The sequence below is a fragment of the Diadema antillarum genome, unplaced genomic scaffold (assembly GCF_040938485.1).
Source record: "Diadema antillarum isolate AM-2024a unplaced genomic scaffold, OU_Dant_1.0 seq00000400_RagTag, whole genome shotgun sequence".
Lineage (NCBI taxonomy): Eukaryota > Metazoa > Echinodermata > Echinoidea > Diadematoida > Diadematidae > Diadema > Diadema antillarum.
This window is the reverse complement of record NW_027271391.1, coordinates 1,472,233-1,487,832: the sequence shown is the minus strand read 5'-3', so window position 1 is coordinate 1,487,832 and position 15,600 is coordinate 1,472,233. Positions and strand designations below refer to the sequence as shown.

The 15,600-nt window shown below is 39.3% G+C and overlaps 1 protein-coding gene across 1 annotated transcript in view; it reads right to left on the bottom strand.

The window, feature by feature from the left end:
* Nucleotides 1-772: 772 nt before the first annotated feature.
* LOC139732119 (protein PALS2-like) overlaps nt 773-15,600 on the bottom strand; it is a 55,505-nt gene continuing 40,677 nt past the window's right edge. The window contains exons 4-13 of the mRNA XM_071642985.1: nt 11,324-11,476; nt 9,256-9,408; nt 8,169-8,244; nt 5,986-6,137; nt 5,512-5,643; nt 4,521-4,629; nt 3,273-3,500; nt 2,458-2,660; nt 1,418-1,540; nt 773-958 (exon numbers count right to left, since the gene is read on the bottom strand). Of these exons, the coding sequence (XP_071499086.1) occupies nt 773-958; nt 1,418-1,540; nt 2,458-2,660; nt 3,273-3,500; nt 4,521-4,629; nt 5,512-5,643; nt 5,986-6,137; nt 8,169-8,244; nt 9,256-9,408; nt 11,324-11,476 (1,515 nt within the window). The remainder of the gene's footprint in view (nt 959-1,417; nt 1,541-2,457; nt 2,661-3,272; nt 3,501-4,520; nt 4,630-5,511; nt 5,644-5,985; nt 6,138-8,168; nt 8,245-9,255; nt 9,409-11,323; nt 11,477-15,600) is intronic.

Sequence of the window (15,600 nt, the reverse complement as noted above, 5' to 3'; positions counted from 1 at the left end):
AAAACAAATTTACAGCACAGACAGGACAAAATACGCACATATACTCAAGAGCAGCTCGTTGACGCATCTGTCGCACAATTCACCAGATAAACAGCCATATCTGTAGGATCCTGTATGTTCCACTAGACAAGGGAGTGCCAACTTTCATGGCAAGACACAACCATTCAGAATTTGTCTTTGATGACAAAATGCCGATATTTAGAGGAAATAATACCCATCAGTAAAGAAAGAAAAGGAGCAGTCGCGGTATCACCACACCCTTTAAAAGGCACAGAACCAAGGTTGGCACATCAGACCTGACAAACAACATATATCAAGGGGCAAATCAAGGGCCATAGCCAACAGACTACAGGAGTATTAATCCTAATGAGAAAAGAGTGGACACCTTTGATAATGTTATGGTAACTGTATCAACAGTGTACTGGAAACCATGTCTCCCCCCCCCCCCCCTTCCTTTAATCTAGCTTTACTATCTAGAGGGGGGCAGGGTTCTGGCGAGGTTCAGATGAAGGACGCCAATGTACCCGTTGGTAAAGTCTGAGTGCTTCGTATCCAGAGTTGGGCCAACTCTACAATTTGGCATGAGGGCGCAAGACATCCCGGAGTACACCTGCTGGGGGCAGTTCCACATCAACTCCTCCGTGAGAACTCACAATTTTGACATCTCAGAGCCCCCATCTGGAATTGCTTGGGCCAAACTATTTGGTACTATTAAATTGACTTTATCTTGTCGAGTTCGAGTGCGGTGCACACCATCCGCTAGTCGCGGGTGTCAGGGCGAGTCGTAGACCCAGTCGATGGGCACCCACTGCCGTTTGTGCTCGAGAGCGTCAAGGGCTTCGCAGAGCAGCAGGCACGACTCGTTCAGGTTGCTGTTGATGATGGTGAAGTCGAAGAAGTGGCTGTAGAGGCGCTCGATGCGGGCGCTCTCCTCCACCGTCTTTTGCAAGTCCGCATCCTGCCGGGGGTGACCAATCAGAAACGAAAAGGTTTGGTTGTGGCAGTGCTTCTTTTGCAAGGATCACAATAAAAAAGGGGTGGGGTAAGGAAAGTTTAGAAGCAAGAATAAAATCATTCTAGGTTCAAAGATGAGAATAAGCGCTTTATTTCTACTTAAATGGTCTACAAATGATTAAAATATGGTACTCTGACAAAATCTAACAATTTGAAAGCTGGTTACAATGCAAATCTGACCTTTGCATAGTTGAATCTTATGCCCATAACCCAATTAGAGGAAAAATGCATACATCTAGAATAGTTTGCCTTCTAACAGTTCAATATGTGAACACATTCAATCTACAGTTTGGCATTTGGTAATCTGGTATCATGTCCAGACAAAATCAGGCAGAAAGTAATGAAATTTCTTCCAACCAAAGGCCAGGAATGCTACATATATCACACATGGGAGTCCACTTACCAAGACCTGCTTGTCAGACTGTGCTGCAGCCGCCTCGTGGAGCAACCTCAGGGTCTCCAGGTCGGGAGACGCTACAAAGACTACGAACGGCAAGAATTCTGAATTCCTGAGCAATTTTAATGACTGCCGAGAATGAGAAAAAGCAAGACAAAAGGTACAAGAATCATGAAGGCATAAAACTTCAGCATTCAAACATTCTAGAATATTGTGGTATCCAGTGCAAACAAAGGCAATTTAGCCATAATTCTCTTATAGATCACTGAAAAGCAACTTGCTCAATGGTATCGGAATTGAGATTAAAACTCCTTTCAACGATAGATCAAATCTTCATTTCAAAGAGGGGCTTGACATCTGTGCAATGAAAATCACATACAGTCAACCTTACCCGACTCGTATTCAAAGGGTTATAAATTCAAAAGTTATGAATTTTTAAAGTTATGGTGCCATCATCACTGCATAAGAAGACTGCTACAGCTCAGAACGTCACCTATGGACGACAATATTAAGAAAATACCAAGAAATTTCAACATATTTTCACTTTTCTGGCACAATGAGAGAGCACTTAACTTACCTCTTTCAGAAAGCAGGAGGAATAATATTGCACTTTACAAATACGTAATAAGTCCATGGAGTGTGTGTACTTTTGATGAAAAATGAAATTTGTGGAATTCTCCTAATATTTTCTTTCTATTGATGTCCATACATGACACCATAAACTGTAGGTAGTCTTCTTATCCAGCAATAATGCCATCAAACTTTTAACCCGTTGAGGACGAGTCCCGAGTATACTCGGGCAGGTGTCTATGGGAAATACGTGTTGTAGCAAAATCAGTCCGTCCTCAACGGGTTAAAATTCATACCTTTTGAATAGATTGTCCAATTTTTCTCAATCTTCACTGATGTGTACTATCAATACTGCTGCTTTCACTCAATCAACATTTATATTTGAGTTTAGGCTTCCTTTAACTTATACTGAGTATTTATTCTGATCCCACCTACCAGAGAACCGAGAAGTTAGGAGAAACCCTCGACCCGCTCACCTGAGGATTGACGTCGAGCACACACATTTGACCTTTCCTGTTGACCTCCTGGATGGAGTCAAAGGTCGTGCCATAGAGGTTGTTGGCAAACTCCCCGTACTCTAGGTACTTGTGGTTGAGGATGTCACTCTCCATCTCGCTGCGGAGTGTGAAGTTGTACGTCAGCCCATTAATCTCCCCCTCTCTCGGAAGCCGCGAGGTGCCTGTGGCAAGACACAATGCCAAACATCGATGCCATCATTTACGATGGATGAAAATAAGTGAACATCAAGAAATCTTCACTGAAGTTCCTCCATGAGTTCTTCAAGTCTTTCAAAGGAAATATCACTTGACAATAATTACTATACAAAAGTATTTTAACTGATCAAGTTTCATGAGTATCATTTTACAGTATACTAAATATCTGCTGAAGCAAATATTCCAAAGTCAACTGCCAATCTATTGGTATCATATCAATAAAAGGATATGAAATATATGAATAACAAATTGGTACTACTAAAATAATCTTTGGTTTAGATAGGACTATAATTTACGTTCCGTGCTTTTTGTTTCTCGAGAAGACTTCAAAATCTGATATTGGTTATAAAAAAAATGAAAGACACATACATTAACAGCACCTACTACTGTTTCCTGTAAAGAGGAATATGACTGCCAATTGAGTCACATGTGATTTGATACTGGGCTACAGCACAAGCCAGAAAGTGCAACTTTGTCTTTAATTTTCCGAAATGGTACATTGCTCCACAGTATTAGATATTTGCCTCATTATTTTCTGAAATCAATGATTTCTGCAGCTGTCAGACTAGTAGACTCACTGGCTACAGGCACTCCGAATCTCGAGGGCTCAAACTCAATGAGTCGATTTTTGAGGGTACGCCGGCCGACCCCCTGGGCCCCGAGGAGGATGATGGTCTTTCGCTGGAACGGGGGCATCTCCTGCACCTCCTCGTAAATGACGATGTCCGAGCGGTCAAACTGGTGGTTCTTCCTCGTCTCATACTTCTGCCGCTTCTTCTTCTTGGACCGCATCAGGCCGCAGGCAACTGCATGGTCACCACGGAAACGGATGAAATCATGAATGATTATGGTCTCATATATTCACCTAGGGTAACGTCTTCAGTCATGCGGTAAAACACTGTTTTATCAGAGGGCCCTGCCACTGACAGTGCTCCAGCATTACATGTAGGTATTTGTCTTCTTCTTGGATCGCATCGATCCACAGGCAACTGCATGGTCACCATGGAAATGGAAGAAATCATGAATGATTACGGCCTTACGGTATACAATACCCAAGGTAGTATCTTCAACGGTAAAGCACTGTTTTATCAGAGGGCCCTACCACAGAAGATGCCCAAGCACTACTGGGTGTTCATCTTCTTCTTGGACCTCATCAGTCCACAAGCAACTTTACGGACAATCACCATGGTAACAGATTAATACATGGATGACAAGGTCTCATTTACTACATGTAGCATCTTCAGTCTAAGTACTGTTTTTCCAGAGGGCCTTGTATTGCCATTGACCAAGCCCAAGTTCAATGTACTACTACACAATGTAGGTGCTCATTCATACTGGATACAAAGGTGTTGAGAAGCAAAATGTAGGTAAAACATAATGCCTGTGGGTTTAAGCATGTAGTGGAAGACAGAGAATCATACTGCATGATTTAAAGAAAAAAATGCATCATGACAAAATAATGAAGACCTGCAAATGTATTTTGAAATGACATATTGCTTTTCCCTCGTATTTTGAGTTTGAAACCTTTGACAATTCTTCACCTTGTGACTTAACTGCAGATTCATCTCATCTTGGCAAAATTTCTTCCATGTAATAGCCTTTTCGGTTTAAAGAGTCACATTACATAAAGAACAGAAATATCAAGCCAGTGCAGTGAGGGCAAACAAACTCACACGCAGGAAACATACCCTAATTAACCCGTTCCATACTGAATCCTGAAATCCCCATAGACTTAATACACGAGCCACCAAGTTCCCATAGTGAATGGGTTAAAAAGCATGTTCTGACACACGCTGGATTGATCACCACCAATGTCCAGTACTTACCCAGTTCACTTGTGTAGATATTTTCCGCGGGGACAAATGCCCTCCTCCTCTCCTCCAGCTCCTGGCTTGGGATTAGGCCTGACCTCCCTTCCCTGCCCACCACGTAGGCCTGGCAACGACAAGAAAACCACACACAGTTAGAGTGCAGAGATTAGCATAAACACTCTTGCTTGACAATGTCACCATGCCCCTCTCGACAAGCATCACAGGGCACATTATATTGTCGCTGGGGTGTAAAGACTTTGTGTATCTCAAATTTTGGTGAAAATCACTTTTTTGGATCAATTGTCAGATAATCAGTAAAGTGTTGTCCTGTCCAAAACCCACCTGTCTTCCTCCAAAAATGAAGCCATCAAGGTACATCAAAGGAAAGGTGATCCCATTTGTTACAGTGCTTTGGCTGCCATGTTTTTGTTTGCTTGTTTATTTGTTTGTTTGTTTGTTTGTTTGCTCACCTGAATACTTGACATTTTTGATATATACGGTTTTGTAGCCCCAACAGCAACATACATCAACACAGATAAAGAGAAACCACACAGTAAGACTTTGTACAGACTATCTTAGTACTGGTATACAGATATGGACTACTTTCACTGCATTGCCCCTAAAAAACAGCAGTCCTTGTTTGTTTTATACTCCAATAAAATTGAATCAAATTTTACAAGCTACACACCTTGCAATCACACTAACCAATTCAAATACTTTAACTATACATTTGTATATTGTAAACAAATGTTTGTCTGTGTGTTGCCTATACATGTAGATGTTTTTATTCCGCATTTTTTACCCCTACATCTGGGGCCCGTTTCATAAAATTTGTCATCAGTGACAACTGCCACATTTCTATGACAAATTTGCTCTCAGCCAATCAGATGCAAGGATTTCAGTAGCTTGTCACATCTATGACAACTTGTCACTGATGACAAGTTTTATGAAACGGGCCCCCGATCTTTTACCAAGCTTTTTTTTTTCTTTTCCAGCCCAAACTCACCTGATACCAGTCCATGTCGTCCCGCTCCACCACACAGAGGATGTCTCCCCTCTTAAAGGGGAGGCCTACCTCCTGGCACGGCAGCAAGGTGTCTTTGGAAGGGTTGTAGTCAAAGAAGGCCCGGACGTATATCTGCCATTAAAAAAAGACAAAGAAAACGTTACACACACAAGAAGTGACGATTCCAGATGCATCCATGAGTTGATAGAGAATAAATAACTTGCTGGTGAATTTGGAAGTGCTAGGTTGCAGTATTTCAACAATAAAAGCCACCATGGATCTACATACAGTGTATATTTGGTCTCAATATATACTGTGGTGGGATTTTGGTAAGTTTGCAGATAATACAGGGTTGTAGCTGCCAATTTTAGGTGTACCTTTTGTTCTTTTAAGTGACCAAGTCTGTGAGGAATATTGCTGAAAAAAAATCATCTCATTAATATTAAACTGGCAATACACTCTCTCTCGACTTACTGGAGGTAATACTATACAGTCTTGGTAGCTGGGACGAATCTTGAGGGTGACCCGGCCATCGGCGTTTTTTATGTGTCTTCGCAGTGCATCTGGGTCATTGGTGACGTCATGGTCATTGACCTCCTGGATAATGTCTCCTACGTGTAACAATCCTTTGGGTGTTGCAAAGACATACAAATAAAAATAATAAAATGAAAAGCTGTTCTACAGTTGTTGTCTTCTTTTTTTTTTTCTTTTCTCTTTTTTGACCAGCACTGATACCTAAAACAGGGTTGCCAACCTCTGCAGATAAAAAACAAATACACAAAAGCATACTGTCGACTGACGCACTGTAAAAAATAAATAAATAAATAAATAATATGACAAAGATAATTTTCCCATTAAGAATTGAAAATATTGCATATACTACACATACTAAGTCAAACCTCTGCAAAAGAAGATGTACTTCGATTCAAAAATATATATATTTTCTTAATATTGGAGAAAATTTAATTGTTAAAGCATTTTAGTCGGCAGATCTGATCTTTTAGGCCGCGTTCATGCGAATTTCGTAGCCAGAGTCACAAACATGAATCATGATTCAAAACGGCATTTCAAATCACGGTCTCAGCAGAAGAGCGTTCATGCAGGCTTTCGCAACGCTGATTCTGGCTCTGCTCATCCTTTGCCATTGCGCAGCACACTGCGCAGTTTGACCTTGTCTCTGCAACTCGAGCAAGACCTCCTTATGCCAATTGATCAGTTAGTTCATTATAGGCCTTTATGTTTTTATTTCGGTGAATACTTTCCAATAAGCTTTGACATTCAGGCTCTGCCCACAGATCAAGGAATAATCTTAATTCTTCGTCTCTCCAACTGTTTCCCTTGGTAGACACAGCGCTGCAGCCATTACTATTATCAACTCAATCGGAGAGTAATTACATGTATTATTATATTAAACAGCTGGATACTAGCATAGAATCGGTGTATGGCGTTGATGTAAACAAACAAGTGCAAGTATGGTACCGAAACACACAATTCAGAAGACGAACAAAAGCGCGCGAACAGAACAAGAAGCTGTGGGATACCCCATAAGAAACAAGCATGTGCACAGCGCACAATGACGTCATAGAATCATGATTGAAATCACGGTTGAGTTCATGCGGTTTCTGCAATCGTGATTCTGGTAGAATCATGATGCAAAACGGCGTTTTGAAACGCGTTTAAATGGGAAAATCGCATGAACGCAACGCAACTAAACACGTTTAGCGACTAAACGTGTTTAGAAACGCAATTCTAGTTTCGCATGAACGCAGCCTTAAAGAGATGTCAAGTTTGACTCTTGCTCAGAGTGTCAGTGTTTGTACAGGGAGATTTTCCTACAGTGTCTTCATTCAATATGGGTAGGACTACTGTATGATGACAGAGAAAATAAATAATGATACAGTTTTGAATGAAAGAAAAAAACACTGCTGAACTGCTGCCACTGATCCTAAGCAAAGCTGGGTAACTATAATGTACTGTATAAAGGTAGTATCATTGTCAATGTCGTAAATCATGTGTGCTAAAACAGACTTGTAAACACGGATTGATCTTTTCTCTGAACACTTTGTGAGCCACTGTGTACGCCCCCTGTGTGCCATCTTATCCTGAGACTGCAATGCCTGAGCACTTTTCCAAGACAGAAAACAGTCTGTCTTTCAAAGAAAAGTAGCTTTGCATAGAAGTACTTGTCTTAGAATTGCAGTATAGCAAAAGCTGTTGAGAAAATTGCGATCTTTGCTGTGTTATAGATTTTGTGCCAAAGCTACATTGTACGGCTATTTTTCTTGCAAATGGCAAGTATTCAAAACATCACCCTAAAACAGATTACAAAATTGTATCTATGGTCATGATTACACATACACCATGCACTTTCATGAACAGGTCCGGGAGGCATAAGATTTTGAAGACCCAACCCAAACAGAATATTGGAATTTACTTGTAAAACCCCCTTGGAACACCACTAAGCAGTCACCATACACGTCATGTGTGAGGAATGGAATCCCATGAGACGCTTTCAATGTACTGTGGCATATTGCGATTACAATGAGTTTGTGCACACGAGCCAAATCTGCAAAGTTGGCAAACTGTTGACTGAGTCAGGTGCATGATCATGGCCCATAAAGAGTTACCATAATTACTTTGCATCATCATTTCATTACCTTGTTTGTCAATGACGCTCCCATGGATTATCCTTGCTACCACGATCTCTCCGTCCTCCACTTTAAACGTGACACCCTGGATGACAAGATCAATGAAGATGAGAAATTGCATTGTAGCATCACTGTTTTAATAATTTACCAAGGCTTACAGCTGTGAGAAAAGACATTCCGTCTCAGAAGGAAATCTCCTACAAATGTATTTTGAATGAGGTAATATGCTCCGTGAGCAGATAAATCCCTAAATCAAAATTTTGCAAAAAATCAAATATATTTGTTTTCCAGGGAAGCCTGTTCGACTTTAAAGTGATTGCACTTATTACTTCAGCTATTTTTACTTTATAAGCTACTTAAAATTATTAACTTCAGCTAATAAAAGGGTTGGAAGACTCACACATTACAATACTGCAAAAATTCCTTTGTGACAACAATAAGCAGTGCAATCACAGATCTAGCAGCTTATAAAACATATCCCTCCTAATGTATTATTGAAGCTGGCAGTCTGTGGAAATCGTAAACTGTTATAATCATTTTCCTAGTTAAAGCACAATTTCTCAAATTAAGCCTTCATGTACATTTGTTAAAGAAAGAACAAATGAAAAGAATGTGTGCGTGTGTGAGTGTGTGTGTGTGTGTGTGTATGAGTATATACAGTACATTGCACTACTGTTACAGCGAACATGGTTATACCAAAATTTCATTACAAAGAAGACAACAATTCAGGTCCTAAAATTATCGACTATATACCTTGTATCCTTACATCCTTTATTTGTTTGGCTATAACAAAGTTTTGAAATACGAAAAGGAAACTGCTGGTCCCGAGGACTTTATCAAAACAGGAGCTGCCCTTCACCATACATTGACATTGACTATCGGGGGTACTTAATCATTATGAGAAAACACTACACTAGTTTCTATTTTACATATATATATAGAAAAAATAATTTCAGAATTCTGTCATACAAACTAGACAGAGGGTTTGTAAAGATTCATGAATGGCAAGCTACATTCATTCATTCCTTGAATTTCCTCTTCTGCCGGCTAATAATCAAAACATCCCTGACACTGCGCAGACTGTGGATTTCCTCACCAGAGGTTCGTCTTTTGACTTCCTGATGCCCACCATTCGGATGGCATCCCCCGTAGCCATGAAGTCCGGGGTGAAGAAATCCTCCTGGTGGTCCATGACGTCCGGCGATTCCAGGTTCCCCGAGGCGATGTCGTCGTGGGTCCTGAGTAATGACTGGTTGGAGATAAAATTTATTTTTCTACACACTTTAGATACAGTGTTGTCAAAGCTGTGGCGGCCTCCAGCTGGGAAGCTTTGTTTTGATGCTGGGGTTTCAATTTCCAGGAAGGAGAGTCTCCGCAGAAGAAGTCATTATTTCGCTCATGCTGTGTGCTCTCATGAAGAACCAATTAACTGGCGTCTAATAAGCCCTAATGAGCATCATCACAACCCCCCACTCCTCTGGTTTCCACTGGCAACATCCTCACTAGCAAATATAATTTTGCCATCGCTGGTATCTCATCTCCATCATCATCATCATCATCATCACCATATTCATAATGATTTTTATCGTTTATTTGCTTATGTCCACCGGGTTAGTCTTTCCTCCATATGTGAATATCGTTCTGACATTTCATACATATTTGAACCATGACTTGCATTGTTTGACTGGCAAATGATGCAAGCAGGTGCAGAGTAGAGTGTTGATTAAAAGGGTAAGGGGGTGACAAGCATTCGTGTTGATGGAGTTGATAAACAAATACCGAAAGGAAAATGTAGAAATGGGTTTATCCAGGCCTGGTTTATCAGGTTTATCGGGTTTATCAAACATGGAGTGGAGGAAAGGGAATGAACTCTTTCCAGACCAGAATATTCTGAGTTACATTACGTGCTGAAAAGCGAAAAGGGAAAATCCCAATGATGATCAACTGTACAAGAACACAAGAACATTATATAATTCAGGGACCATTGACCCTCTCAGTTGAAAATTTTGACGTTACAAATGTGACCCGCTACAACAAAAAGATCCTAAAGTCGCTGACGGGCGAGCAAAGCATGGCCCAGAAAAATGCTATTTTCAGGCCTTTCCTTTGATCATTTAGCTTTGAAATTTCAGCAGATGATAAAAGATACATTAGACTACAAAATTATGTAAAAACAGAAATCCAAACGTTTTGACAGATTTTGGTGATCTGACTTCAACTTCAAACTCGATTTTCTCGGCTCGACCGTCAGCGACTTTAGGATCCTTTTGTTGTAGCGGGTCACAAATTTTGTAACATTTCAGTAAAAGTTGCAGAGCAACTTTCAACAGACGCCCAAAGCATTGCCAAAACTACTGAAATTTTCTTAATTCAGCATGAAGTTTGCTATGACATTTACAACAACTGTATGTATTGAGAATGCTCACTGGGAAGAAGATTGCAATGTTTGTCTCATGAATTCAAATTGGATTTGAATTCCTTCTCAAGACATCATGCCAAAATATGACAGCTAGCTATTCAGGCTAATATTGTTACATAATAGCCATATTTACGTTGATGTAGGGCAATTTGTCAATCAGTTGCACTAGCCATAGCTGCCTGCAAAAGACTGCCTTGCAAACTACATAATGTATGCATGCAAATTACAGCAGTAAAAACTCACAATACTACTAACAGCACAATGTTTCATTGCAGGATGATTGCTAAGCTCAAACATACCAAATTTGGATGTCATCCTATTTTGACAGGGAGAAAACTAGTAGGCCCATTTATTAGAGTATGATTAAGTAAGGTGAGCTTCAGAAAGCATTATTTAAACTGTGCAATGACACATAAAGATACAAATTAAAGTTTTTGATCACACAAGGCCTAAGCACCATTTCTAAATACTGGTATTTCAAAGAAGGTCCATCATCAGAAAGTGCAAAGAAAAATCCTCTTCAATGATGTCCCACTGGTTGCATTTATAACAAAAGGAATATCCTCGAAGTTATGATGACATATTTCCTTTGTTTTTTAGCAGGCATAATTGCGACTATCTCAAATTGAAATAAAACCGTTATTGAATTGAATTTAATTTAATTGAAATTGACAAGAATAGAGTTAACTCATTTTGCAATGAAACTCTTCATGCATTCAAACCAAGGAAGTCTATTCTTTCTTACAATGAAATTCAGGTCTTGGAGGATGCCGGCGAGTTCCGCCGCCTCGTCGTTGCAGCCCAGAACAAGGGTCAGTTCGGCCATCACGTCTCCGGCCAGTCCGAGGCTATCCATGCGATGAGGTTTCAGCTCGGTATCCTCCAGAGTGTCGTGGGCCTGTCAATTATTCGAGGCGGAGAGGAAGAAGAGGGGAGAAGGAAGAAGACAGAGGAGAGAGACGAGATTAAATCAATGACAGCCTGTAAAAATTTTGCACATATAGGAATACATGTATGTTCAACATAAAATATATTATATAGTCAAATGTATATACCATGTGAGAGATCAATCCTGACCGAAACGTACGCAGTGTCTCAATGTGAAGCATATACATACATGGGAAGAAAACAAGTTTGAGGACGACGTTGCTCTTTACTTTTCCCTGTAATCACGCTTTGGGCCTGTCATGGCCTTCATCAGGATCTGGGGCATAAGTGGTTGGGTTGTGTGAAGTCACTGGTAAGAGAATTGATGTAGCTCGAAAGGAGCCAGAAGAAAACCCAACAACTTATGAAAATCCTTCATACACTCTATTAACTCTTTATGTGCCACGTTCGCACGTCCGACTCAGTTGATGGCGTGCCAACTTCGCATATTCTGCTCAACAAACAAAGCCGCCAAAACCGATCGATAAATCGCTAATCCCGCAGTACAATCAAAGCGTTTCTCACGCTTTTGTTCCTCTCACATACGGCTTGCATTCTATGTGGTGATTGACTATCAAGCGGTGTTCCAAACTAAATTTGCGTGTACATTCTAAGTTTCTGTCACTATTTTATGAGCAAAAGTCAGGCCTTTACAGTAATGTAGCAACTGGTAATTCAAAAGAAAAATTGAAAATAGAATTGTCATACATTGTATATGGAAGCAAAGTTTGGCATTCCTCTTTAACTTTGCTCACTATTATGTCCAGCTTAACAGAAATTTGTAGAAGTTATACAAATTGGAAAAACAGAATTCTTTCTCAAATCATGGCTATACCTTCGTGTCTCAGAATAACGTGGCACACAGGGGGTTTCTACCATGGCACATAAAGAGTTAAAAAGCATACTGGCAACAGGAACACACATTACCTGTGATATTAATATTTCATGCTCCAAAACACCGGTAGATAGTCAGCAATATCCACACAGACAGAGTTGTCTATCGTCAATACTCAGCAACATACATGTAGTCTGACACGAACTGTAGATTGCACAGAGAAAATTCTGTCACATCAGCAGCTTCCAACCATAGCTATTTTCTGAATACTATGCGTCCCTCTGTTAATTGGCAAGAGTCGGGAGAAGTCGCGAATGAAGGTACTGAACAGATTACACCTCTATTTCTACCACCCAAGTGAGATTTATACATACTGAGAAAAAGAATAAAAGGGGCCCTTGAGGAAGATTAAAATGAAGACAAGAAAAAAAAACAGGGACTAGTCAACAGAGATTTGTATGGTTGCATCAATCATCAGGGAGGCTGATTAAGATTTTTCAACACACACACACACACACACACAAGAAAAAAAGAGTGTAAAAAGTGCCCTCATTATAAGGACGTACATGTACATTGAGAAAAAGAAAGGAGGAAAGCAAGAAAAGACAAAAGAAGGTAGGAAAGAGGGGATGGTCCAGCCAATCGCCATCCAAGCAGATTAGATCACTGATGCGATCGTTAAGGAATGTGTCATTTCAAAGTCTTCGGTTACATACGGAATGTAACAGAAGAAGGAGAAGAGAGACATTTAAAGAATTTCACAGAATCACTACCACAAGGACTGCAAAAAACAGACCTAAGTCCTTAAAGGAAAAACAAATAAATAGACAATACATAAAGGAGAAAAGGTAATGAAAGAATAGTCCTATCATGGGAGGGACTATACAAGCAGCTCCTTTCGCAGTAAGCATAATGTCATATCTGACAGTAATCTGTGAAGAGAACATCTCACTCATGAGGATTTGGTAAGATATTCAGAAATGGAGAATACAAAGACAGACACGAACTTTCTTCAAAAGAATTTCACAGGAAGAAAACTGGAATAAATATGAGGAGTATACATGGGACAAAAATCTTATTAATAATATAAGAAAAAAACAATGATAGCATTTAGAAAATGAACAAGTGAGTAAATGAATGAATGAGAGTAATTAAATCAATGAGAGAAAATATAAATGAATGAATTTATCAATGAATGCAAGAAAAAGAAATTAATTGATGAATCAATAAATAAGGGAGAGAATGAATATATGAAAGAATGAATATATGAAAGAAAGAAAAGATGAACAAAAGAATGAAAGGATAAATGAATAGATAATGAATTAATGAACCAATAAATGAATGAAGGGATGAAAAGGTGAATAAGTCAAACTATTACAGAATCAGTAAATGAATGAATGAAAGAATGAATAATTGAATGACTGAAAGAATGCATGAGAAGAAACAAGTGATAGCGAAAGCTGGAAAGAGAGCTACATAGAAGGAAGGAACAACTGAGATACAAACCAGCGAGGAATCAATTAGACAATCATGTCTTTCTCTCCAACAGGCAGAGTATAAGATGAGTGATCTGCTAGTCATGTCATGTGTCACTTCTAAGCTTTCAGTCCAACCATGGACCTTCATTGTAGGTCCATGGTCCAACACACGTACCCACACAATTTGAGGGGTTTCCCCCAATCCCTTTATAGTCATTGGATGCTCTGTGTGTCTCATAGACTAATTGATATTTGCATGGTAAAGATGGTCAGACAGTGAGACACTAATGACATGGAGAGTGCTTGTGTGATCTCATCATTGATGTTAAATGATAAAACCCGATTCATCACTTTGGTATTAAGTTCTACTTGATGTCTTCCTTTAGGTAGGTAAACTAACAATCTTTACTGCTAACAGGAAACTGGTATAATACCATGCATCAAATCAAGGATATCTAAAAATGATGTTTATTTTTGACTTGTGGGATAAACCCTTCACATGCCCAGGCACACAGATTTATAGCTTAATAACAAGTTTAACTTGCTATTAGGCTATTGGAACATATTTATTTGCATTCAGTACTCCATCAAAACTTAATTCCATAGTTTCAAAACCCAGTAAGCTCACTCAGGTGTAGCAAAGTGCCTCATTCCATCAGGAAGGTAATGGTGGCATAATAGGGTTGCAGGATTAGGTAATCCTTCATTTAATGACAATTAGATTCTAGACATTTGTGTCCAAGTGGCAAAAAAAAGCACTCAAGCGTGCATGCCAATATGTGAATAAAGCACAGTAACATTTAGATACAGTATCAATTTCAAGTGTGGCAAGAATTTCATATGAATATTTCATATGTCAATACGAAAAAGCAAAAAAAAAAAGAGAATAGAATAAAACAGAATAACAATGTTCAAAATAGAATCATGTCAGACAAATCTGATACTTAAAAAACTGGCCTATTGTTACAAGTTATATGAATACCATGGTAGGTGCATTTAGACAATTTCAAAGAGTACATTTGGAAATATCTAAAAAGCAATTTTTAAAAATCCTTCCTTATATTTAATATTTTCTTTAGAATTGAGGATTATGGTAGTATCATGTTGTTGTTGTTTTTTTCATGATACAATGATGTCACAATAAGCCAAACTAAAACTCAGTTGGTTGTATCTTTAATATGCAGATGCCATGGTTGAGATAGTGTGCCGAGGTAGATGGATGCATGTACGCACGTACACCCGGTCCTCGTATTGTGATGAATTCCGTCTTCAAGCAAGCATGACAGCCCTATTAGACCTCCACCCCCATCCCATCTCTACCAGTCAAGCTGTGCCAATCTCTGGGATTTCACTTAACCCTTTGAGGACTAGCTGGGTTTGCTGTCACACAAGTCTCCCATAGACACCTGCCTAAGTAGAGTGTATACAAGGAACAAGTCTTCAAAGGGTTAAAGGACAAGTTCACCTCAATATACAAGTGGATTGCGTGAATGCAGCAATACTAGTAGAACACATCAGTGAAAATTTGGGAAAATCGGACAATCCATTCAAAGGTTATGAATTTTAAAGTTTCTGCTCAGTCACTGCTAGATGAGAAGACTACTACAATGTATGATATCACATGCAAAGCAGGATATAAGGAAAATATAAAGAGAATTTCAAAAAAAATCTTTTGAAAAAAGTACCAATTTTCTCAACTTGTTACTTGTTTTCTCAACTTGTTAAAGGTAATATTATTCCCCCCATTTTCTGAAAGTGGCAAGTCAGGTATTCTTTATTATG